This window comes from Cherax quadricarinatus, chromosome 16 (assembly GCF_038502225.1).
Source record: "Cherax quadricarinatus isolate ZL_2023a chromosome 16, ASM3850222v1, whole genome shotgun sequence".
Taxonomy (NCBI): domain Eukaryota; kingdom Metazoa; phylum Arthropoda; class Malacostraca; order Decapoda; family Parastacidae; genus Cherax; species Cherax quadricarinatus.
Window position 1 is genome coordinate 11,905,405 of NC_091307.1, and position 27,027 is coordinate 11,932,431.

Sequence of the window (27,027 nt, forward strand, 5' to 3'; positions counted from 1 at the left end):
GGTGGTAAGATGGCCACAAACCTAAAAGCAGTTTAATAGCATGAAATTTGTTATGGTGCGTGTCTGACCACCATTGTTGCCAAGGGCTCTGAAGACTGGCAGAGATGACTGCAAAATAATCCCTGAACAGAATACCTCTATAGGAAACTGGAAGATCACGTACCACTGACTGTACAGCAACATCCGCCTGTTCATTGCCCTGCATCAACGTGTCCAGAGACCCAACAGAAAACAATGTCTTTTTGCTAGCTACACAGCACAACCATAGTTGAATATGAAGGACAAATGGATTAGGGGAATCAAATTGTTTAATGGCTTATAAAGCACCGAGGGAATCTAAAATGATCACAAACATCGAAGGAGACACGGTATATGTAATACGGAGAAGCGCTATGAGGATGACATACAACTCAGCAGTAAAAATACTAACCCAGTCTAACGAGTGACTTTAGACAACATTGTCAGGGAACACTGCTGCGAACCCAACACCATCAGAAGATTTAGAACCATCTGTATAAAGAGCGACGGCACAAGCATGCGACCGGAAGTATCAAGAAAAAGAGAGCGAGAAGCAGCTGTAGGTTTGAGAGGGGGAGGAAAGGGAAAAGGGTGGATGGGGAGGATGGGATAGGAAAGGGGAGATTGGGGGGTAATTAGGTTTGGTCTGAGGAAGGAGACCAAAAGGTCTAATTCCTCACCATGCCAAGGAGCCCCCCATGAGAGGCTTATACAAAGGAACTCTGCTCATCCTTAGGTACCTTTCCTTCTTTCATGTATATTTTGAACAAATACACCAAGCACTCCAAAACTATATCCCCACCTGCTTTTACATTTTTATTATTATTATTTTTGCTATTGTTCGTGGGAAGTGCTAAACCTATAGGGGTTATACAATGCCAGGAGAATGGGATTATTATTATAATCAAAAAGAGGAGAATGGGAATTAACAGGTTTGATCTAAGGAAGGGAAAGATAGCTTCAATTCTTTAGATGAAGAGATCTTGAGCATTGAACAGTTGCTTGCTTAGTGCTTGTCAGTTTCATTGTTAATGATAAAATTATGACTTGTTACTGTTGCATAGTTTGCCAAATAGTGTAAGTGTCACACTTATGGTCGTTACAACATCAGCAGTTTACTCAATTTTTAGATGCAAGAGTCGAGGCTGTATAGCAATTTTATAATAGTAATGGAATACAGTAGTACAGTAGCCCAGAAACATTTCAGTGCAGCTCATGGTGATCAAACAAGGCCTGGTATTTCAAATTAATGATATAAACTGGCTTCAGTGTTCAGTAAAAAATGTATAAAGCCTGAAATTAGATAGTATATAGATACAAAAAGGGGTTACCATTGCTTCGGGCATTTTAGTCGACTTTTACAATATGCATGGCTTATGGAGGAAAGAGTCTTATTCCACTTCCCCTTAGATATGAGAGGAAAAATAATGATAAGAATTGTTAAGAAAAATCAAAGAAAACTTGGATGAGTGTGTATACATGCATGTGTAGTGTGACCTAAGTGTAAGTAAGAGTAGCAAGATATACCTGTTATCTTGTGTGTTTATGAGACAGAAAGACACCAGCACTCCTACTATCACGTAGGATGGTAGGAGTGCTATCGTCATTTGGCAGGACGGTAGTACCTCCCTGGGTGGTTGCTGTCTACCAACTTACTACTCTATACAATATAAAGGGAAAGGGGCTAGAAGAGAATGTAAAAATTATAGGGGAATAAGTTTACTGAGGATACCATGTAAAGTATATGGTAGGGTTATTATTGAAAAAATTAGAGGCGAGATAGAGAGCAGGATCCCAGATGAACAAGGTCTTCGAATGGGTAAGGGATGTGTAGACTGAAGCATATAAGTGAACAATATTTAGACAAAGGTAGGGAAGTTTTTGTTGCATTTATCAATTTAGAAAAAGCACATGATAAGGTAGATAGGGGAGCAGTGTGGCAGATGTTTCAAGTGTATGGAATAGGTAGTAACTAAATGCTGTAAAGAGTTTTTATGAGGATAATGAGGCTAAGGTTTGTGTGCATGTAGGAGAGAGAGAGATTACTTTTCAGTAAAATTAGGCCTTAGACAGGGATGTGTAATGCCACCATTGTTGTTTAAGATATTTATAGATCGGGTTGTAAAAAGAGTAAATGCTAGGGTGTTGGTGAGAGGGGTGGGATTAAGTTTTCGGCAATCAAATACAAAATAAGAGTTGATACAGTTACTTTTTGCTGATGATACTGTGCTTTGGGAGATTGTAAAGAGAAGTTGCAAAGGTTGGTGGACAAGTTTGGGAGGGTGTGTAAAGGAACAAAGTTGAAAGTGAACATAGATAAAAGTAAGGTGATGAGGGTATCAAACAATGGGATATCACATTGGAGGGAGTGTAGAAGACGTGAATGTGCTCATATATTTAGAAGTAGATGTGTCAGTGGATGGGTTTATGAAGGACAAGGTAAACCACAGAACTGATGAAGGAAAAAGGGTGGATAATGCATTGAGGTATCTGTGGAGACAACATTATCATGGAGGCAAAGAAGGGGATGTATGAGTATCAAGCATGGGTTGCAAATGCTGCAGCAAGGAGGAGGCTGAAGGCAGTAGAGATGTTGTGTATAAGGGTAATGTGTGGTGTATATATTACTCATGAAAATTTGTAGTGTGGAAATTAGGTGTGGAGCTACTAAAAGTATTATTCAGAGGGCTGAGGAGAGGTAGTTGAGGTGGTTTGCTCATATAGAGAGATGGAGCAAAAAAGGATGATTTGGAGGGTGTATGAATCTGTAGTGGTGGGAAGGAGGGGCAGGGGTCATCCTAGAAAAGGATGGAGAGAGGGGGTGAAAGAAGTTTTGTGTGCAAGGGACTTGGACATACAGCAGGCATGTGTGAGCACATTAGATAGTGAATAAAATGAATGGTTTTTGGGATGTGATGAGCTGTTGGAGTGTGAGCAGGGTAATATTTTGTGAAGGGATTCAAGGAAACTGGTTAGCTGGATTCGAGTCCTGGAGGTGGGACTTGCACTTTAACGGAGAGGTTTGGGATATTGGTTGTTTGGGGTGACATTTGAACTGTTGTATCTGGGCACCTCTGCAAAGACAGAGATTGTGTGAATGATGGTAAAAGTGTTTTTGTGTTTTGGGTCTCCCTGCCTCAGTGGGAGATGGCTGATGTGTGGAAAAAGTAGAAATACAAAACCATACATTGAAGTAATATACTGTATACAATAGTCAGGAATAAAGACTTGGTATAAGTTAAGGCTAGGAATTCTATTTGTACAATAATTGACTTAGTAGTACAATGCTTGCACTCTGAAGAAGGGGTGGGGATAGTGCAGTTTGAAGGAGCATCTGAGCTGTAATAAGATTTTAATACAATTGTTTGAAATTAATCAACTTCTTTTATGCTACTTAAAAGTTTAGTTGTTGCCTTGCTAACTTATTTTTTTTTTCTAGAATGAAGCCTCACTGATGCATCTTTCTCTAAATATTGATTTACTTACATTCTTCTTCTATGATCTTATACTGTATTTACTTGCAGCATTTGATTTGTCACTGAGTGAAGGGCTGCATTTTGAAAGACTATTATTCTATGCAACTTTTGCTACAGTAAGTATAAACATTCCATGAATTTCAAACATTTTATTATATATGTGGTATTGCATACCATCAGGTATGTTAATAAGACACAATATGCAGTTTATGGCATTTTATTGACAGGACGTTTCATCCACCAGGGACTACAGCAATTCAGGAGAACTGATAAAACAAACTGACAGTAATCAGTAGTCAAAATGTTGTCTTGATAAAAATGCCATAAACCACACATTGTCTTATTAATAAATACAACCTCTCCTCACTTAACGATGGAGTTTTGGTCCTGAGACCATGTCGGTAAATGAATTCGTCACTAAGCGAGAAGTATACTTTATAATGGTAGTGGGTTTGTGTCAACCATCTTTTATGTTATTTTAATGTCACCTTTGCACCATTTATAGCATTTCTGGTATATTTTTAGATGTTTATACAGTAGTGTACTGTTTATTGTAATAAACAGAATAGAGGAAATCAGCTCTAACATACAATATTTAGGTATACATACTGGTCAAAGAGCCCATCATAAGTCCGAATTGTCAGTAAACGAGTATGTCGCTAAGTGAGGAGAGTCTGTATTATGTCATTTAACCCTTTCAGGGTCTGTGCCGTAGGCTTGACGTTCAGGGTCCAAACCGTAGATTACGCCATGAGCTTGGCTCACTCTGATAAGCTGCAAGCGGTAAATTTGGGCCTAGATATGAGAGAATACATCTATGTGGTATGTGTGCACCACATAAAACAAATCCTGCAGCACAGTGTATAATGAGAGAAAAAAAACCAAGGCCGTAATTTTCGATTAAAACAGCGACTTTGCGGTATTTTTTCGTATGTTTTTTATAGTTATATTTGCGATTTCTTGGTTTCATTTGATAGAATAGAAGATATGTTACAGAAATAGAGATGATTTTGATTGGTTTTAGCATGGAAAATTGCTTGAAACTGAGCTCAAAGTAGTGGAAATGTTAAGTTTTTGCCCATGTTCAAGAGTAAACAAATGACCTCACATGTCTAATACACGCCAGCTGGTGGGTCTAATATATGTTCACAAATGTGGTGATATTATTTATACAATTATTACAATATTGCATAACAGTAAATCTTCTATTTTTTGGTTTGAATAAAAATTCATTATGTGAATTAAAAATCAAAATGGAATTAATTTGTAAAGCCTGAAAACATAACTAATGAACAGAGGAAATGTTAGTTTAGTGCCAGGAATGCCTGCATTGTTTATTCTGGACCCTATTTTGAAATTGGAATATTTTGAACTTTGCACTAAATTGGCCAAATTACCAATTTCCGATCACTTTATTTTGTAGCTGAAACAGTTGACTCGGCAATTTCTTGTGCTCAATCGATAGAATAGAAGTAATACTAGTGAAATAGCTAAGAATTTGGTCGACTGGAATAATGTAATTGGCCTAAAATGGGAGTCAAAGTTGGCAAAATCGCCTATGCGTAAATATCACTGACACATCAAAATTCGTGAGAGCACAATTCCGTCAGTTTTCCATCAAATTTCGTACTTTTTGTTTTATTACCTTCAGAAAAAGATTCTCTACCATTTCATAAGAAAAAATAAAATTATTTTTTGAAAATTCTTGGATCCTGGTGCACACTTTAAAATTTGGCCTCTGGACCCTGAAAGGGTTAAATTATGCTATTTATGTGCATAGTTGTTTGTCTTTATGACTAATTAAAATGAACAGAAATGTTATGAAATAGTGTACAGTGGACACTCGGTTATCGCCTGGTTTTTGGGCTGAAATTTTATTCCGGTTATCTGCTGTTATTTCGCTTATCGGCCGTATTGGACGTGTTCGTCCACCCACCAGCCAGCCAGCCAGCCAGCCACTTGCACGTTCGTGAGTCAGTCTGGTTGTGTCTTTGGGCGAGTGTGAAAACTTCTGCTCATTCATCCAAACATTTCGGTATAATCCATTGTTTTTTGTGGTTATTTGAGTGCAGCTGCGAAATAAGCAACCATGGGCCCCCAGAAAAGTTCCTAGTAAAGTTCCCTTGGTCAAGAAAGTGAGAAACATGATGGAATTTAAGAAAGTTGTTGAAAAGTATGAGAATGGTGTTCAAATGCTAGAACTTGCCAGAATGTATGGGAAATCCAAATCAGCAATCACTTCCATCCTGGCAAAGATAGTAGAAATCAATGAAGCTGTTGCAAAAGGGAGTTTAGCAGGCAGGCAGGGAGTGTAGTGGGGAGGCAGGATGTGTAGCATGCAGGGAGGGAGTGAACTAACCCCAGAGGGCTTTGATACCTGAAGTCCTTATAGAGGGGGATTCCCCTTCCAAACAATAATCAGGCCTCCCTCCCTCTCTTCCATAAGCCAAGAATTATTATTATAATCAAAAAGAAGCGCTAAGCCACAAGGGCTATACAGCGCTGCAGGGTAGGGAAGGAAGCAAGGGAATTGGATGGCAGAAGGGAGGGGGGATGATCAGCAGGTTACAGAAAACAGCGGGGCAGGGGATAGTACGGGGGTAGAGGGTAGCAAGAGATACAAGTAGAAAGGGCTGAAAGTATCAGAATTTGTGAAGTAAGTCAGTCGTTGTCAAAAAGTCAATGAGAGAGTCCGGATGAAAGGTGGGTCCATCAGCGAGAAGGGAAGGTAAAGAGAGAGCAGCGGGGCGAAGACGACGACAGAGGTAAATTCTGCGTGCTCGTTGATAAAGTGGGCAGTCCAACAGAATGTGGCTGACTGATAATGGAGCTTGGCAATTCTCACAGAGAGGAGCAAGACGCCTCTCCATGAGATATCCATGAGTAAGACGAGTATGGCCAATGCGAAGACGGGAGAGAGTAGTCTCCCAACCTCGACACTGGTGATAAGAAGACGGCCAGTAACCTATACTCGGTTTAATAGACTGAAGTTTGTTGCCGAGCATAGTAGACCAACGTTGTTGCCAACGGGTGTGAAGGTGGGAAGATATTACAGCAAAATAGTCCGTACATGGAATACCTCTATAAGAAACTGGTAGGTCATGTACTGCTGACCGCGCAGCAGTGTCTGCCTGTTCATTGCCCTGTACGTCAACATGACCAGGGACCCAACAAAAAACAATATCTTTATGCTTAGTAAAGATGCGGCGTAGCCAAAGTTGGATACGGAGGACTAAGGGGTGAGGTGTATCAAATTTTTGTATAGCCTGTAAAGCACTAAGGGAGTCTGAGACAACCACAAATGATGACACAGGCATAGATGCAATACGGATAAGTGCTGTAAGGATGGCATATAATTCAGCAGTAAAAATACTAGCTGAAGATAGTAAATGCCCTTGTACGACGCTGTCCGGAAACACTGCTGCGAATCCTATGCCGTCAGAAGACTTAGAGCCATCTGTGTACACAGCAATGGCATGAGAATGAGAGTGAAAGTGGTCAAGAAAAAGAGAGCGGGAAGCGACCGTAGACAGTTGGGCTTTCGAGCAAGGGAGGGAGAAAGAACAGACTCGAACAGCTGGAACTTCCCAGGGGGGTAGGGAAAAGTGAGATGCTACATGTACATAGAAAGGTGGTAGTTGAAGAGAAGACAAGAGCGAATGAAGGCGAAGAGAGAAGGGACGGAGTAAGCAGGGGCGGCGAACAAATAAAGAATGTCTACTAATATCAGTGACCATTCTATAAATGGAAGGATTGCGGAGATCATGAGAGCGTACATAGTAGCGCAGGCAATGGGCATCACGGCGATCGGACAAGGATGGAACGTTCGCTTCTGCATAGAGGCTTTCGACAGGGGAAGAGCGAAAAGCACCAAGGCATAAACGTAATCCTTGGTGATGAATGGGGTTAAGGCTAGAGAGAGTAGCAGGAGATGCCGCTGAATAGATCTGGTCACCATAATCAAGTTTCGATAAAATAAGGGTGGAATGTAGGTGAAGGAGGGTTCGACGATCAGCTCCCCACGAAAGATGAGCAAGGGTTTTAAGAAGGTTCAGCCGGCTGTGACAAGTTGCCTTCAGAGAGGTAATGTGAGGTTTCCAGGATAACCTACGATCAAAGAGGAGGCCCAGAAACTTGACTGTATCACGTTCAGGGATACGTGAGCCATAGAGGTACAAAGGATGATCCGAGATGACAGAGCGTCTAGTGAAAGTGATTTGGTGGGTTTTAGTGCTGGAAAATTTAAACCCATGTGTGGTGGCCCAATTGGAAACACGGTCGACTGCATGCTGGAGAGAAACTGTAAGGAGGTGACAGTCAGCGCCTGCACAGGCAATAGCGAAGTCATCAACATAGAGTGATGACCAAATATTTGATGGAAGACTAGAGGCCAAATCATTAATAGCAAGGAGAAAAAGTGTTGTGCTCAGAACACATCCCTGGGGGACACCTTCAGCTTGGACAAAGTCCGGGGAGAGCACATTATTAACCCGAACACGGAAATGCCTGTCAGTTAAAAAGTTCTTAAGGAAGGATGGTAGATTGCCTCGAAGGCCTAAGGAGTGGACTTGGGCTAAAATATTATACCTCCAAGTTGTGTCATATGCCTTCTCAAGGTCAAAAAATATGGCAATAACTGAGTGGTTATTCGCAAAGGCATTACGAACATACGTATCCAAGCGCAGTAAGGGGTCTATGGTAGAACGTCCCTTACGAAAGCCATATTGACAAGTGGAGAGACTGTTGTGTGTCTCTAAATACCACACTAAACGTCTATTTACTAGACGTTCCATTACTTTGCAAACTGCACTGGTAAGAGCAATGGGACGATAGTGGGAGGTTTCATGTCCCGTAGTGCCTGGTTTGCGGAAAGGGAGAACAATGGCGGATTTCCACAGCTGTGGAAGAACTCCTTGTGACCAAATAAGATTGTAAAGGCGTAATAGGACTGCAAGGGCTGACTGATGTAAATGTTGTAGCATACGAATATGAATGTCGTCGGGCCCAGCTGCCGATGATCGACAAGCTGAGAGTGTTGCCTCCAGTTCTTGAAGTGTAAAAGGCACATTATACTGTTCTTCTCTGAGAGAAGAAAAGTCCAAGGGTGCTGACTCTCTGGCAGACTTTGAGGAAAGAAATGAGGGGCATAGATGGAGTCCCTGAGAAATACGGACCAGATGATTGCCAATTTCATTGGCAACATCTAGTGGGTTTGCTATATCAACACCGGCAACTCGCAGAACAGGAGCCGGGTCAGGAGAATATTTACCACTCAGTTTTCGTACTTTTTTCCAGACTGCACTCATAGAGGAAGCAGAGGTGATGGTGGAGACATAATCTCGCCAGCAAGTGCGTTTAGCGTCACGGATGACACGGCGAGCGATCGCACGCTTCTGTTTAAAATCAAGGAGTCGCTCTGTGGTTCTATTGTACCGGTACCTGCCCCATGCAGCGCGTTTCAAACGTACTGCACGAGCACAAGCAGGAGACCACCAAGGCACGCATTTCTGAGAATGCCTGCCCGAAGTTTGGGGTATAGAATGAGAAGCTGCGGTGAAAACGGAGGACGAGAAGAGGTGTAAAAGCTCATCGATGGAGGACGAAGAAGGAACCTCTTTAAAAACAGTCAGGTGTGAGTAAAGGTTCCAATTTGCCCGATTAAATTGCCAGCGTGGGGTGCGAAGAGGTGGCGAATATGAAGGGGAAGAAAGAACGATTGGGAAATGATCACTGTCATGTAAGTCCGGGAGAACAGACCAAGTAAAGTCTAATGCGGCGGAGGAAGAGCAAACTGAGAGATCGATGCAAGAGAGAGTATGAGTCCGAGGATCAAAATGGGTGTGAGTACCTGTATTTAAAACATGGAGGGGGTGGGTGGCAAGAAAAGCCTCTAACTGAATTCCACGGGAATCACAGTGAGACCCTCCCCAGAGGAAATGGTGGGCATTAAAATCACCAAGTAACAGAATCGGCGGCGGTAATGACGAAACAAGGAAGGCAAAATCCGGAATAGATAATGCCCGAGAAGGAGAGAGATATAAAGAACAGAGCGTATACCACCTATGTAAGTGGATACGGGCTGCTGTGTAATGCAGCGAAGTATGAATAAATAGCTGATGGTACGGAATATCAGTGCGGAGAAGAAGGGCACTTTCATTAAAGGTCCCATCAGGAAAAGGATCTGAAGAATACAATAAATTATAGCCTGAGATGTGAGAAATAACAGCAGAGTGTAATTTTGGTTCCTGTAAGCAAACACCAACAGGGGCAAACTGGGAGAGTAACATCTGAAGCTCACCCCGATTACCCCTGAGGCCGCGTATATTCCACTGTAAAAAGGCCATGATTGGCAATGATAAAGATACTTGAAATCCGCAGGTAAGGGTTCCTACGGACTAGAAGGGTTAGAAAAGTCCACATGCGGAGGCAGTGGAAAATGTTCAAGCAGCGAAGGAACGGTGCGCTGTGAAGAAAGGAGTTGCGCAGATGGAGCAGAGGAGAGAGAAAGAGCGGAAGGTGGATCAGTGTCCATTGACGGTTTGGTCTCTGCAATATATTCAGAGATTGCTTCAAGTGTTTCGGAATTCAGAGATGTCGTATGGGAGACAATATTGGGAATGGTAGGGGGAGGATGAGTAAAGATTGGAACTGTATTGGACTGTACCAAGGTAGGGGGGGGCGAAAGGGTGGAGGGAACTGGAGAAGCGTGGCAGGGGACAGAAGAGACAGGAACCTGGGAGGTGGCAGAAGAGGAAGAAACTTGGGAGGGAACAGGGGAGGAAGGTACATTACGAGGAGGAGGGTGAACCTCTGCACTTGTAACTGAGCCAGTGAGAGGGGAAGAACTAGGGACAGAGACAGGGAGGGTAAAATGAGGAGGTGGAAGATGGGTAGGAGGTGTTACCGGACCTTTTTTTGACTTTTGAGAAGTAGAGGGACGATTGGGAAGAGGTGTCGTACGAGGTCTCGTCGATACTGAGGCTTGTAAGAGAGAACTCGAAGAAGCGAGATTAGACTGAGGCGTTGAAGTAGGGACGTCTGAGCCGAGGACAGCAAAAGGATTAGATACAGGAGTGATTATGGGAGAGGTAACCACAGAGGTGGGTGTAGAAGATGGGATACCAGAAGTGGGGGGACGTTTTGAAACACGGGAATAAGAAACACGTGGGAGTCTCCCTTGGAGGCGGAGATGAGAAACTGCCATGGCATAAGGGAGACCTTCTGTCTCTTTGAGGTAACGGATTTCCCGCTCGTTTAAATAGACCTGACAACGGCGAGAGTACGAAGGGTGAGCCTCATGACAGTTAAGGCAAGAGGGAGATCGATTGCAAGACGTATTAGAATGGTCATCGGCACCACAGACTGGGCATTCGGCGATAGATCTGCAATATTTCGCTGGATGGCCAAATCGCCAGCAATTTCTACACTGTTGTGGTGTAGGGATCACCTTTCGAACTTGTAACCGATGTCCTGCTATATAAACGGAGGATGGGAGTTCTCGGCTGTCAAAAGTTAAACGAGCCACATTGCTAGGGTATCGTCTCCGCCCACGGGCAGGAAGAACGTAAGTGTCTACCTTGAGGATTGGGAGATCTTGGAGTTCCAGCTGTTCTAGAATGTCGGTGCCACATGTCTGGAAATTTTGTTGAACTATGGTATGGGGCAGAATAACGGTACCACTACAAGAATTGAGGGAATGATGTTTTTCAAGGGTCACAGGAACAGTATCTATATGGGAAAGACGAGAGAGCTCACGAGCCTGGGTAGCATTCTGTACGGTAATGATGCGCGTACCGCTCTTAAGAGCATGAAAAGAAATATCTTTACCAACATGGCGTAGGAGTGCCTTGCCAATACTATGGTCAGAAAGATAGGCAGTAGAGGAAGTTGGTCGTAAAGTGAAGAATTTAGTCCACTGTTCAGTCTGAAACTGAGCGTGGAAAGGTAGTGAAGGACGTGTCGATCGTTTCTGAGAAGAACAAGAAGGTGAAGGTGGAGAAGTATCATCAGCAGGTAATTGTCGTTGACGTTTAGGCGTGGGACCAGAGTTGGTCCGACGTGGAACGGGTCGGCGATTTGAAAATTGCCGCACCGTAGAGGGAGAGGCCGGAAGCATAGTCAGAGGAGAGCGAAGGTCTGATAAATCGAAGGAGTCAGTCGAGGCCTCAGTACCTGAAGCGGGTGAGGAAACAGCACCGGCAATAGGTACAGAGGCATGAGGAATGTCTGAAGAGTGGTCCAAAGACGAGGCGGGGTCAGAACGGGGTGCGGTATCAAGAAGGGGCCCGGGGGTACCAGGTTCATGGACTAGGGCTGCCATGGTTAGGTTACTTCTTTCTTTTTGTTTTTAAGAAAAAAAAAGAAAGAAGAAAAGAAAATAAAAATAAAAAAAAGAAAAAAAAAGGGGGGACCGGGGAGGGATAGTTCCTAGGAGGAATGAAAGGGCCAGAAATCTCCCTCCGCGCCCAAGAGGACTCGACACCGCTAGTAGCGCAGATGCAGCATGGAACCCGTGCCATACCCTACCCTTCATGCTAGTAAACCAGCAATCTGGGATAGCAACCTCACATCTGCCGAGCTACCTCGGTGGACAAAAGAGAGGGCGGCCGGATATCCGCCACAAAGCATACCTCCTTCAGCCACCACCCCCGGAATCCGAAAGGTGGCTTCCAGAGATACACCCGTCGCCCAAAAGACACCCAAAGCTACTCCGGGATACCGGAGAGGGATCGGGACATCCCTAGGCAATCCAGATTCCACGGCAAACTACGCCACCGCCAAGAAACCTCAACGGAATGGGATGGACCCCGGTGTCCTTTCCCCTACCTAGGAACTAGCGCGCCTGTGGGAGAAATCACGAAGGCTAAAAAGAGGAAGGGCAAAAGGGAGGGGTGAGGAGGAGGAGGAGGAATGGAAAAAGGGGGGGATGGGGAGGATGGGATAGGGGAGGGGAGAATGGGGGGTAATTAGGTTCGGTCTGAGGAAGAAGACCGACAGGGCTAATTCCTCAGACCAAGAGCCTCTTCACCACGCCAAGGAGCCCCCCTTGAAGAGGCATAAGCCAAGAAGAGTTTTCAATAAAGGCATGTAATAGTGATTTAAATGTTCATTTATTTATTTTATTTAATTCTCATTGTTCTGAGTATGTAAAACTATAATTAATCTTTAAAAAATATATTTTTTGTTAATATTTTTGGGTGTCTGGAACAGATTAATTGTAGTATTTACATTAATTCTCATGGGAAATGTTATTTCAGTTTTAGGCCGACCTGGAACGGATTACAGCAGATAACCGAGGATTCACTGTACTATAATATGGAATGAATTTGTACAGGAGGGTCCTGGTTTTCATGTCCTCCTTTTTTGATGTCCCACTATTGCGGCAATTTTCAGTTGATCCATTGTTAATTATGATTGGCACATTTTCTGCTTTTCTCCCTGATGCGTGCAACACTTGCATAAGGGAGGGGCATCCAATATCCACATTTTACAGCAAGTATTGCGGGTACTGTGCATTCATTTTAATTTTGTATTTTTTTTTTTTTTACGGCATAGTTGTGTTCATAGTGGGGTGCCAGGGGTAAATGTAAATGGGGAGCCTTTCATTGAGCTATGTGTAGAAAGAGATTTGGTAATAAGTAATACATACTTTATGAAAAAGAGGATAAATAAATATACAAGGTATGATGTAGCACGTAATGAAAGTAGTTTATTAGATTATGTATTGGTGGATAAAAGGTTGATGGGTAGGCTCCAGGATGTACATGTTTATAGAGGGGCAACTGATATATCAGATCATTATTTAGTTGTAGCTACAGTTAGAGTAAGAGGTAGATGGGAAAAAGAGGAAGGTGGCAACAACAAGTAAGAGGGAGGTGAAAGTGTATAAACTAAGGGTATCCTCAGATAAAGGACATTGTGCTGTGGCTTACATCTATATATGTCAGATATGAGGATTCGGGTGAGATATAAGTGACTATTGGCAGAAAGGTGGGCTAGTGCAAAGATGAGTAGTGGGGGGGTTGAAGAGGGTTGGAATAGTTTTAAAACTGCAGTATTAGAATGTGGGGCAGAAGTTTGTGGTTATAGGAGGATGGGGGCAGGAGGAAAGAGGAGTGATTGGTGGAATGATGAAGTAAAGGGTGTGATAAAAGAGAAAAAGGTAGCTTATGAGAGGTTTTTACAAAGCAGAAGTGTTATAAGAAGAGCAGAGTATATGGAAAGTAAAGGAAAGGTAAAGAGAGTGGTGAGAGAGTGCAAAAGGAGAGCAGATGATAGAGTGGGAGAGGCACTGTCAAGAAATTTTAATGAAAAGAAGAAAAAATTTTGGAGTGAGTTAAACAAGTTAAGAAAGCCTAGGGAAAGTATGGATTTGTCAGTTAAAAACAGAGTAGGGGAGTTAGTAGATGGGGAGATGGAGGTATTAGGTAGATGGCGAGAATATTTTGAGGAACTTTTAAATGTTAAGGAAGAAAGAGAGGCAGTAATTTCATGCACTGGTCAGGGAGGTATACCATCTTTTAGGAGTGAAGAAGAGCAGAATGTAAGTGTGGGGGAGGTACGTGAGGCATTACGTAGAATGAAAGGGGGTAAAGCAGCTGGAACTGATGGGATCATGACAGAAATGTTAAAAGCAGGGGGGGATATAGTGTTGGAGTGGTTGGTACTTTTGTTTAATAAATGTATGAAAGAGGGGAAGGTACCTAGGGATTGGCGGAGAGCATGTATAGTCCCTTTATATAAAGGGAAAGGGGACAAAAGAGACTGTAAAAATTATAGAGGAATAAGTTTACTGAGTATACCAGGAAAAGTGTACGGTAGGGTTATAATTGAAAGAATTAGAGGTAAGACAGAATGTATTATTATTATAATCAAGGGGGAAGTGCTAAACCCGGAGGATTATACAGCAAGACAGAATGTAGGATTGCGGATGAGCAAGGAGGTTTCAGAGTGGGTAGGGGATGTGTAGATCAAGTGTTTACATTGAAGCATATATGTGAACAGTATTTAGATAAAGGTAGGGAAGTTTTTATTGCATTTATGGATATAGAAAAGGCATATGATAGAGTGGATAGAGGAGCAATGTGGCAGATGTTGCAAGTATATGGAATAGGTGGTAAGTTATTAACCCTTTGAGGGTCGACAGGCCCTCTCCGAGACTCGTTCTCAGGGTCGGCCAAATTTAAAAAAAAAAAAAAATAATTTTCTCTTGTGAAAAGATATAGAATCTTTTCCCGATCATAATGACACCAAAAGTTTGAAATTTTATGGAAAACTTACGGAATTATGCTCTCGCGAAGTTAGCGGTTTCAGCGATGTTTACGCATCGGCGATTTTGCCCACTTTGAGCCCCATTTTCAGCCAATTCCACTGTATTAGTCGACAAAGAACATGAATATTTCGCTTGAACTAAATTTTTTCTATCGAATGGGTGCAAGAAACCACCCATTTATCAATTTCAACTATCCAGTACAGTGGTCAGAATTTAGCAATTTTGCCAATTTCACACAAATTTCAAAAGATGCCAATTGCCGAATAGGGTTCAGAATAAACAAGAAAGACATTCCTGGCACTAAAATGACATTTCCTCTGGTCATTAGTCACTTCTCAAGGCCTCTCTTATATTCTTTTGCTTTCCACTTTGAATTTTTATTCTTACAAAAATAGAAGATTTACTGTTATGCAGACTACTGCATTAGTGTAAAAAATGGTATAAATAATATTGGCGCACTTGTGAAAGAATATTAGACTCACCAGTTGACGTGTATTGGACGCTTGGCATGATTTGTTAACTTTTGAAATTTGGTAAAAATCGAACATTTCTGCTACTTTGGGCTCAATTTCAAGGTACTTTTCATTGTGAAACCAGTCAAAATCATCTCAATTTCTGTAATATGTATTCCATTCTATAAAATGAGACCAAGAAAACTAGAATACAACAATAAATACCACACGAAAATACACTGCAAAGTCGCTGTTTTATTCCAAAAAAAAAAAAAAAAAACGGTCGAAGTTTTTTTTCTCATTATGCACTGTGTGCTGCAGGATTTTTTTTAGACTGTGCACACTGACCACATAGACCCATTCTTTCATATGAAGGCCTACCAGCTTTCTCCCACTAGATCTGAGGGCGCTAGAATTTAGGCGTACTAGTACGTCAAAAACCCTGAATCGTAAGCCGTACTAGTATGGCCGAAACCCTCGAAGGGTTAAATGCTGTAAAGAGTTTTTATGAGGATAGTGAGGCTCAGGTTAGGGTGTGTAGAAGAGAGGGAGACTACTTCCCGGTAAAAGTAGGTCTTAGACAGGGATGTGTAATGTCACCATTGTTGTTTAATATATTTATAGATGGGGTTGTAAAGGAAGTAAATGCTAGGGTGTTCGGGAGAGGGGTGGGATTAAATTTTGGGGAATCAAATTCAAAATGGTTAGTTAGTTTAATATGTTTATTATGCACTCCATACCCATCCTGTGGGCGGTAGTCAAAAGATTACAGAGGTACATAATTGGTCCAGGGACTAGACTCCAAAGTTTTGATAGCTGACACAGTTACTTTTTGCTGATGATACTGTGCTTATGGGAGATTCTAAAGAAAAATTGCAAAGGTTAGTGGATGAGTTTGAGAATGTGTGTAAAGGTGAAAGTGAACATAGAAAAGAGTAAGGTGATGAGGGTATCAAATGATTTAGATAAAGAAAAATTGGATATCAAATTGGGGAGGAGGAGTATGGAAGAAGTGAATGTTTTCAGATACAGTGGTCCCCCGCTTTTCGTAGTTCCCGGCAATCGTAAAATTTGCCAATCATAGAGGTATTTTTGTATAAACATGGACTCACTTTTCATAGGTTGACTCGCGAGTCGTAGTTCGTCCGGGACGCGTACCCACGGTGTGAGCCAGGGCGGCAGCCAGTCTGGCATTGTTTACCAGTGAGCGAAGGTCCCCTCACGTGCTCCAGCGAAATATTTCATAATATTCCATTTATTTTAGTGCTTGCAAGTATTAAATAAGCTACTATGGCTCCAAAGAAAGCTCTTAGTGCCAAGCCTGTGGTAAAGAAGGTGAGAAATACGATTGAATTTAAGAAAACCATCATTGAACAATATGAAAGTGGTTCAAGTGTGGCCGAACTGTCCAGGATGTATAAGAAACCCTACACAACCTTATGTTCCATAGTCGCCAAGAAAAATTAAATAAAGGATGCTGTTGTTGCAAAGGAAGTAACTATGCTGACAAAAATGAGATCACCAGTACTGGAAGAGGTTGAGAAGTTATTATTGGTGTGGATAAATGAGAAACAATTAGCAGGAGATACTCTTATGACTTCGTTTATTTGTGAAAAGGCTAGGCAGTTGCATGAAGATTTGGTAAAGAAATAGCCTGCAAATAGTGGTGATGTGAGTGAATTTAAGGCCAGCAAAGGCTGGTTTGAGAGATATAAGAACTGTACTGGCATACACAGTGTGGTAAGGCATGGTGAGGCTGCCAGTTCGGACCACAAGGCGGCTGAAAAATATGTGCATGAATTCCAGGAGAACATAGAGGTTGAAGGACTGAAACCTGAACAAGTGTTCAATTGTGACGAAACAGGCCTCTTTTGGAAAAAAATGCCAAAGAGGACCTTCATTACACAAGAGGAAAAGGCAATGCCAGGACACAAGCCTATGAAAGACAGGCTGACGCTAATGTTCTGTGCTAATGCTAGTGGGGATTTCAAAGTGAAGCCATTACTAGTGTACCATTCTGAAAAATCACAGTGTGTTCAGGAAAAACAATGTTATGAAGAGTAAATTGTGTGTGTTTTGGAAATCTAATAGTAAGGCATGGGTCACGAGGGAAATTTTCGTCGAGTGGTTCAATGAAGTGTTTGGCCCTAGTGTGAAGGAGTATCTCCTGGAAAAGAAATTGGATCTCAAGTGCCTGCTAGTAATGGACAATGCACCTGCTCATCCTCCAAACTTGGATGACCTAATTTTCGAGGAGTTTGGGTTCATCACAGTAAAGTTCTTGCCCCCGAATACCACTCCTCTCCTCCTACCCATGGACCAGCAGGTTATTGCAAACTTTAAAAAATTTATTTATTTATTTATTATCACTCTGGCTGATTCCCACCAAGGCAGGGTGGCCCGAAAAAGAAAAACTTTCACCCTCATTCACTCCATCACTGTCTTGCCAGAAGGGTGCTTTACACTACAGTTTTTAAACTGCAACATTAACACCCCTCCTTCAGAGTGCAGGCACTGTACTTCCCATCTCCAGGACTCAAGTCCGGCCTGCCAGTTTCCCTGAACCCCTTCATAAATGTTACTTTGCTCACACTCCAACAGCACGTCAAGTATTAAAAACCATTCGTCTCCATTCACTCCTATCAAACACTACACAAAAGCAATGTTTCACAGGTGCTTGACTGTGACCACAGATACTCACTTGACCCTAAGGGAATTTTGGAGAGAACACCTAAGCATCCTCCACTGCATAACCCTTATAGGTATGGCTTGGGAGGGAGTGACACCAGGACTTTGAACTCTGCCTGGAGAAAATTGTGGCCAGATTGTGTCGACAAGAGGGATTTTGAAGAATTTGGGACTGACCCTAATGAGCCTATGTCTGTTGTAAAATCAATTGTGGCACTGGGGAGTTCCATGGGGTTGGATGTGAGTTTGGAGGATGTGGAAGACCACAATGAAGAGCTCACCACTGAGGAGCTGCAAGAGCTTCAGCAGGAAGAGCAACACATCGCAGCTCAGAATCTTGCTGCAGAGGAGGAGGAAGAGAGATGGAAGAAGGTGCCTTCAGAAATTAAAGAGATTTTTACTATGTGGGGTAAGATGGAAAGCTTTATGGAGAAAGATCACCCTAACAAGGTTGTTGCAAGCCAGGTTGGCAACATGTACAGTGACAAAGTCTTGGGCCATTTTAGGGAAGTGTTAAAGAGATGCCAGAAACAGAGCTCTCTCCACAGTTATTTTGTGAGACAGGACTCCAGTGACTCTCAAGGTGGTCCTAGTGGCATTAAGAAACAGAGAAGAGAAGCAACCCCAGAAAAGCAAATGGTACCTGAGGTGTTGATGGAAGGGGATTCCCCTTCCAAACTATAAACAATCCACTCTCTCTCCTCCTCCAGTCTCCCATACACTAAGAAGAATCTCCAATAAAGGTAAGTGTTATGCTGTTAATGTTTCATTCATCATTTCCCATTGTATTGTTTATGTACTACATGCATATTTCATGTTAAAAAATTTTTTGTTTTAATACTTCTGGGTGTCAGGAACGGATTAATTGTATTTACATTATTTCTTATGGGGAAAATTGATTCGTAAATCGTAAATTTCGTTTATAGTAACGGCTCCAGGAACGGATTAATTACGAACAACGAGGGACCACTGTACTTGGGAGTTGAAGTGTCGGCAGATGGATTTATGAAGGATGAGGTTAATCATAGAATTGATGAGAGAAAAAAGGCAAGTGGTGCGTTGAGGTATATGCGGAGACAAAAAACGTTATCTATGGAGGCAAAGAAGGGAATGTATGAAAGTATAGTAGTACCAACACTCTCATATGGGTGTGAAGCTTGGGTTGTGAATGCAGCAGAGAGGAGGCGGTTGGAGGCAGTGGAGATGTCCTGTCTAAGGGCAATGTGTGGTGTAAATATTATGCAGAAAATTCGGAGTGTGGAAATTAGGAGAAGATGTGGAGTTAAAAGTATTAGTCAGAGAGCTGAAGAGGGATTGTTGAAGTGGTTTGGTCATTTAGAGAGAATGGATCAAAGTAGAATGACATGGAGAGCATTTAAATCTGTAGGGGAAGGAAGGCGGGGTAGGGGTCATCCTCGAAAAGGTTGGAAGGAAGGGGTAAGGGAGGTTTTGTGGGCGAGGGGCTTGGACTTCCAGCAGGCGTGCGTGAGCGTGTTCGATAGGAGTGAATGGAGATGAATGGTATTTGGGACCTGACGATCTGTTGGAATGTGAGCAGGGTAATATTTGGCAAAAGGATTCAGGGAAACTGGTTATTTTTATATAGCCGGACTTGAGTCCTGGAAATGGAAAGTACGATGCCTGTACTCTAAAGGAGGGGTTTGGGATATTGGCAGTTTGGAGGGGTATATTGTGTATCTTTATACGTACTTCTAAACTGTTGTATTCTGGGCACCTCTGCAAAAACAGTGATTGTGTGTGAGGTGAAAGAGTTGAATGACATTCGAAGTATTTTCTTTCTTTTGGGTCACTCTGCCTCGGTGGGAGACGGCAGACTTGTTAAAAAAAAAAAAAAAAAAAATTACAACCATGAGGCCTGGTCACAGACCTGGCTGCACGGGCATTGACCCTTGAAACTCTCTCCAGGTTAACCAATATTTCTCATATCACAACCAATATTTAATTTTATTAAAATAAAACAAAGTGTATAACTAAATCAAGTGGCATTTTTTTTTGAGAACTTTTCTCTGCCAAGGATGAGTTGCCTATGAAAGACATAAGTGATTTGCATAATCCAACAAGTGTTTTGACACCACACATGTATGAGTAAGTGACCCATGAGATGTTCTTTCTCTGGATATTTATTGACATGCTAAGTGCTCTACTTTTTTTTTCCAGAATGATTGTGCTGAAGGAATAGCAGCGTTTGTTGAAAAGAGGAAGCCAGTATTTACAGACAGCTGAGATTTATCATTTACTATGTAATGATTAAGAACTTGTCTAACATAGCAAAATATAAGCTGAAAACTGATTAGGAAAAAATAAGTTTTATATTTTACTTATGGCTTAGCGCTTCTTTTTTGATTATAATAATATATTTTACTTAGCCTCATATATCAAAAACATTGCTAGAACAAGTGTAGAAGTTTTGGCTAAAACATGTACAGTGGATCCTCAGCTTTCGTGTTTAATCTGTTCCAGAGCCATCGCCCAAAACTGAAACCATTTTCCCCATAAGAAATAATGTAAATGGAATTAATCTGCTCCATACACCCAGAAGTATCAACAAAAAAATTTGTTTTTACATTAAAGATAGTTACATGGACAAAAGAATGAACATTACACATGACGCTTACCTTTATTGAAGGCTGTTGTTGCTGGAAGACATGGAGGAGGGGAGAGGGAAGATAGGTTATTGTTTGGAAGGGGAATCCCCCTCCATAAGGACTCTAGTTACCAAGTCCTTATCTGGGGTCACTTCCCTTCATTTTTTACTGCCACTAGGACCAGCTTCAGAGTCACTGGACCCCTGTTGCACAAAATATCTGTCCAGATAGGTCTGTTTCTGGCATCTCTTAAGATTTGCCTAAAATGGGACATGGCATTGTCATCGTAAAAGTCACCAGCACGGATTGCAACAGCTTTCTCAGGGTGATGTTCCTCCACAAATGAATGCACTTTAGTCCACACTGCCCAAATCTCCTTAATCTTTCAAGACGGCACTTTCTTCCATCTCTCTTCCTCCTCCTCTGAAGTAATTTCCTCAGCTGTGGCCTGTTGCTGTTGCAGATGAAGCTCTTGCAGCTCATCAGTGGTTAGCTCTTCATTGTGGTCCTCCACCAACTCTTCCACATCCAACCCCATGGAATTCCCCAATGCCTCAACTGATTGCACAACAGGTGTAGGGTTGACCGGGTCAGCCTCAAACCCTTCAAAATCCTTCTTTTGGACACAATCTGGCCACAATTTTCTCCAAGCAGGGTTCATTGTCCTGGAAGTCACTCCTTGCCAAGCCTTATCTATAAGGCCTATGCAGTGGAAGATATTGAAGTGATTCTTGCAGAACTCTCTTAGGGTCAATTCAGAGTCCAAGGTTATGTCAAAGCACCTTCGAAACATTGCTTTGGTGTACAGTTTTTTGAAGTTTGCAATGATCTGCTGGTCCATGGGCTGGAGGAGAGGAGTGGTGTTAGGAGGCAAGAACTTCACTGTTACAAAACTGAATTCCTTAGACAAGTGATCTTCTAAGTCTGGAGGATGAGCAGGAGCACTGTCCATTAACAGAAGGCACTGGAGTGGCAATTTATTATCCAGGTGGTATTTCTTCACACTCGGGCCAAACACTTCATTGAACCATTCCGGGAAAATTTCTCTAGTGACCCATGCTCTACTGTTAGCCTCCCACATAACACAATTTACTCTTGACACCACTGTTTTTCTTGAACACACTGGGATTTTCATTGATACACCAGTAAAGGCTTCACTTTGAAATATCCACTAGCATTACCACACAAGAAAGTTAGCCTGTCTTTCATAGGCTTGTGTCCTGGGAGTCCCTTTTCCTCCTGCACAACATAGGTCCTCTTTGGCACTTTCCTCCAAAACAGGCCTGTTTCATCACAATTGAACACTTGTTGGGGTTGAAATTTTTCGGCCTCTACACAACACGTGAATTCCTGCACAAATTTTTCAGCCGCTTGTTTGTCTGAACTGGCACCCTCGCAGTGCCTTACAACACTGTGTATGCAACTTCGCTTCTTGAATTTTTCAAACCAGCCTTTGCTGGCCCTAAATTCACCTACATCAGCACTTGTTTCAGGCAGTTTCTTTAAGAGGTCATCATATAACAGTCTTGCCTTTTCACAAATAATTGACTGCACAACATCATCTGCTAACTTTCTCTCTGATCCACACCAACAACAATTTCTCCATTTCTTCAATTGTTTGGGATCTTTGTTTGGTTATTGCATTCACCCCTTTCACAACATCAGCTTCCATGATTTCTTTTCTCTTTGCCACAATGGAGCGAATTGTTGATGGCGACTTCCCGTACATCCTGCCGAGTTCAGCAATGCGTATGCCACTATCGTATTTTCTTAGGATTTCTTTTTTCAGTTCTACAGTGTTCCTCACTTTCTTTACCAAAGCACTGGCACTAGGAGCTTTCTTTGGGGCCATGGTCGCTTATTTAGTAGTCACACACAATAAACAAGTGGTAAAAACAATGGATTATTACGAAATGTTTTGTATCACCTGGCAGGATATGTTCACTCACTGAGAAACAACGCTACACTGGCTGAGAATGGCGTGGGAGGCGGCTTTGTCTGCATGCTCGGCACTGGACAGGTTCTGTACGATTGACGAAAACAGAGCCAAAAAATCGACAAAAAAAAGTCGGCCAAAACCAAAATCGGCAATAATCGAGATCGACGAAAATGGAGGGTCCACTGTATAGCAAAAATTCTTTTATTACAGCATTTTGTCTACACAAGGCTTTATCAAATACATGAAAATACAACAGACCACCTTTTGCTCAGGTTACAGGCCTGAAAATGGAGCAGCTACATGTGAAGTTATGATGTGTGCTGGGAAGAGCTTGTGTGAGAAATTGGGTTATATTCCATGATACCTCTAAAAAAGCCATATCTTAAATTTGTTCATCAACTAAATTAAAATTAATTTTACAAAGGTATTGAGGGGGGAGGGACTGCAGTGCTGTATGACCCTGGTGGTTTAGCACTTAAGTTTTGATAATAATAATAATGAGGGGATGACATGTTAGGGGCATGTAAAAAGTATATACAGTACATTATGTAGAGTTAAACTAGGATGATTTAACATAGGATAGCCCAATAAAAACAGTATGTTATTACTTACCTTAAATGATGGTTATTGATGCATGCTGGACTTGACATTAGTGAAGAGGGTTGCTGTGGCCCTACTGGGCATGGCCAATATTTATGGGCAAAGGTTGACAGAGATATTTATTATTGGAGCCATCGGGTATTTTGTTGTGCATCTCTGGTCTATTTTTACTCTGCAGTAGTACGTACTTTGTACACTGACAATAAGATTTTGCCGTTTCAGAGCACTGATTATGTGTCAGGATTGTCTTCAGTGAAGAAGTCTGCAATTTTAGTAACAGCATAGAACTGCTCTCATATCTGTGGTAGTGCTAACTGTGGAACTGCAGTTGTTTTTCCTCATTCTTTTCTGTTATCTGACTTTCTTCTCTCAAGGCACTGAGCTCTACCATTTCCTCTGGAAATCTTCCTCATCTAAAAATTCATTCATGTTGTTTGGTTCCATATCTTCAAAGCCCTCACTTGGCATTCTCCTTGCCATGTCAACTACTGAAGAAAAACCTGTGAAATTATTCACATTAGATCATAATTTTACCCAGCCTGCATTTATTGTTGACTTGGTCATTTATCCCATGTACTTTTGATGTAGAGTATTGCATCTGTAATGTTGAATTTATGCCAGAAGTCTGGCATTCCAAGCTGAGTTGGGATCCACTGCTGCAAGGAATTTCTGCACCACTCTACATGTGTAAATGCATTAAATGTCTTCAAACCTTGATCCAGTAGGTGTATCAATGGTGTCATATTTGGTCATTAAAAACTTTACATTTAGGTTCAGATTGTTCAACATTTCAGGATGACTAAGAATTATCAAGAATGAGGACAATATTGAAAGTGAGGTTCTTTTTTCCGGGGTAAAACTGGATTTTGGGAAAATGATGCTTAAATTAGTCAATAAACAAGAATTCAGTAATTCGTACTGCAAGGCAAGATTGCCAAATGATGGGCAAAATTCTTTTGCTTTTCTGTTTCGAAGCATGGCCATTCTTTGAGCAAAAAACAAGCATGGGTCTGCACTTAAGTTTACCTGCTTCATTAGTGCACAGTAGCAAGCCAAAATAATCTTTTGCTGCCTTGCTGATAAAAGTTTTTGCAAAGTCATCTACTAGACTAATCCTGTTTCATCAGATGGTATTAGTCTAGAAATAATTTCCTACAACTCAGCAGGGAAATTCCTCTCAGCCATGTGGTCAGCAGAGACACTTGCCAGTAAATTTATATTATACAGCAAATTGCACTTTTTAAAAAGAAGAAACCATCCAGCAGTAAAGGAACTCTTATACAGGCTTTCCCTTCTGTTTATACTATTGTAGTATGACACTGCTTTTCTCCTCAATCATAACAAATTGTGCACTTTTCATTTTCTGCTGAATCCAGTCATTCATCACTGTTTCAGTTTTATTTAGTTGTATTGACCTCTCACCCATTTTTTTCCAGTATGTCACACACACTAATACTCATCACAAGCTTTTAGCTTGTTCTTATTGCTGACAGTCTAGCATCAAAGGCAAAGGCTGCCTTCATTACACTTGCACAACATTTGAGCATGTCAATCACCTCAGTTTTCTTCACTAAAGTCAGTTTCACACAAACTTCTTGGTACCTTGAGCTCACCACTTTTGTTTTGATACCTTGATTAATATCCAGACACAAGACAAGGTAATTAATTGATGGTGATAGTATCAATGGGGGGCAGGGGGTTGTAAATACCAAAGAGTGATGCTAGGCCTAGCAAAAAAAAAAAAAAAAAAACAACTATGGAGGGTAAGGCATGTAGGAGGAGAAATATCGCACCTGCAGTGGCACGAAAGGTGGTTAGATTTAGAGTGAAAGCTGAAGGTAGGTTGCAGCATGAATTGCATAGTGGTGGAAATACAGTATGTGGGTGCTTGAATGGCTGTGGTTTACTGTATACTCAAAAAATGTATAATGCCAAAAAGTGGTAAAAAGACAATGAAATTATTCAACCCAAGACATAGATGTTATCACAACTAGATAATAACACACTTATGACTCAAACTCAGGTCTCTAAATTTTGATATCTAGTCAATTAAGGATAAATGCAGTATAGCCTAAAATTAAATAATGTGAATATTTAAATTGGGACGAAGCAGTACAAAGAATTATTGTAACTAATAGGCACAAATTATATAAAACAATGAACAGATGCCAGCTAATGAAAAACAGGGTAATATATCACTTGGCAAAACATTTGGTTTGTTAGAACAAAGAAGCAATACAGTGGACCCCCGGCATACGATAGGAACGGATTAATGAGAGCTCATCGTATGCTGAAATTATCGTAAGGCGAATTAATTTTCCTCATAAGAAATAATGGAAATCAAATTAATCCGTGCAAGTCACCACAAAGTATGAAAAAAAAAATTTTTTTACCACATGAAATATTAATTTTAATACACACAAACTGACACCTTTCTTGAAGATCTGGTGATGACTGATGGAATGGGAGGAGGGGAGAGTGGAAGTTTTTAATGTTTAGAAGGGGAATTTCCTTCCATTAGGACTTTAGGTAGCACGTCCTTTTCCGGGGTTACTTCCCTTCTTCTTTTAATGCCACTAGGACCAGCTGACCGTGGTGCAGCAACAGCTGACTTTGGTGCAGCAGCAGCTCATCGTGGTTCAGCAACAGCTGACCGTGGTACGATAGTACGTATTTCCCACCCCTTTTTACACATGATCGCTTAAGAGATGGTATCTCCTGCTATCTGTTTTTCGTTTATCCACACCAATAACAGTCTCTCAACATCTTCGAGTACTTGCGATCTCTGTTTCGAAAACAAACTTGCACCTTTTGCAAGAACAGCTTCCTTGATTGCCGTTTTGTTGGCCACAATAGTAGCGATGGTTGATTGGGGTTTGGTATACAACCTGGCCAGCTCCAAGACACGCACTCCACTTTCGTACTTAGCAATTATCTCTCTCCATTTCCATAGTAATTTTCACCTTTTTTACCGCACGGTTGGCACTAGAAGCTTTCTTGGGGGCCATGGTGACTTATTTTGCAGGTACAATCACTAAAAAACGCTGTAATAATATGAAATGTACCGATTGTATGTGACTGCACTGGCTGGCTTGTAAACACTGGCACACACGGGGCAGCTGACGACACACGTGGGACACGTCCTGGACGAATCGCATGTGGCGGGTTTTTTAACGTGTGGCGAGGCAAAACTTTTGCGTTAAAATGTATCGTATGCCGGATTTAACGTATGCCGATGCCATCGTATGCCGGGGGTCCACTGTATTTCCAGCAGCAACTAGCATTAGAAGCCAGATGTCTACAGATTATGAAGGATGTCTACAACAGAACATGTTCTCTTTACAGCCACAGCAGATGGCACTCCTTTGTACAGGTAGGGGTAAACAATTGCCAAGTATCCTACATAAAGGGGTGAGGGGTTAGGATGCATTATCAAAGGCGAGAGCTCAAAACTCTCTTCTCTGTATGTCACATGAGCAGTATATCTATCCTTTGATTTTACAGATATTTTTCCCTACCTTTTGTTGAAGACAGTCCATCCGTTTAATTTGATATTAACAGAGCATAAGGATTGAAATGCACCATTTACTGAAAAGGAATTCATGTGATTTGCAGGCTTCCCTGTGTGTGAAAGTTGAGCTTGTGAAGGGTGCCTACTACTGTAAACCAGTGCTATAAGGTGCAGGGAGAGAATCACTTAAGTAATAACAGCTCTAACTGATAAGTAGAAGCATTTGTATACAGTAATTAGTTTCAGTAATAATGTTATTCAGGGAGTGCTAAACTATAGGGGTCAGGTTGTAGTAATTTCATACAGAAACCACAACTTTGGAAAACACTTTTTAGAAAATCTTCATAGCACATTTGCAAATGGAGGAATTACTAAGATTAATACTAACAAAGGTACTACCCTCAGGTACAAAGCATTTTTTTTTTTTTAACATATTGGCTGGTTCCCACCGAGGCAGGGTGACCC

General features: G+C 41.6%; 1 protein-coding gene and 1 long non-coding RNA gene across 9 annotated transcripts in view; one reads left to right on the forward strand and one right to left on the reverse strand.

The window, feature by feature from the left end:
- Nucleotides 1-22,706, forward strand: part of LOC128688849 (probable enoyl-CoA hydratase, mitochondrial) — an 83,623-nt gene extending 60,917 nt beyond the window's left edge. For 5 of the 7 annotated variants that reach the window (XM_070085418.1, XM_070085417.1, XM_070085420.1 and 2 more), the window contains 2 exons: nt 3,543-3,610; nt 20,085-22,706. In XM_070085418.1, coding sequence (XP_069941519.1) covers nt 3,543-3,610; nt 20,085-20,150 — 134 coding nt within the window. In that variant the 3' untranslated portion in view covers nt 20,151-22,706. The remainder of the gene's footprint in view (nt 1-3,542; nt 3,611-20,084) is intronic. The other 2 variants (XM_070085421.1, XM_070085422.1) reach the window with 1 other exon arrangement.
- The window catches only part of LOC138852760 (uncharacterized), a 79,625-nt gene that overhangs the window by 4,149 nt on the left and 48,449 nt on the right, over nt 1-27,027 (reverse strand). The gene's annotated exons all lie outside the window — the stretch shown is intronic.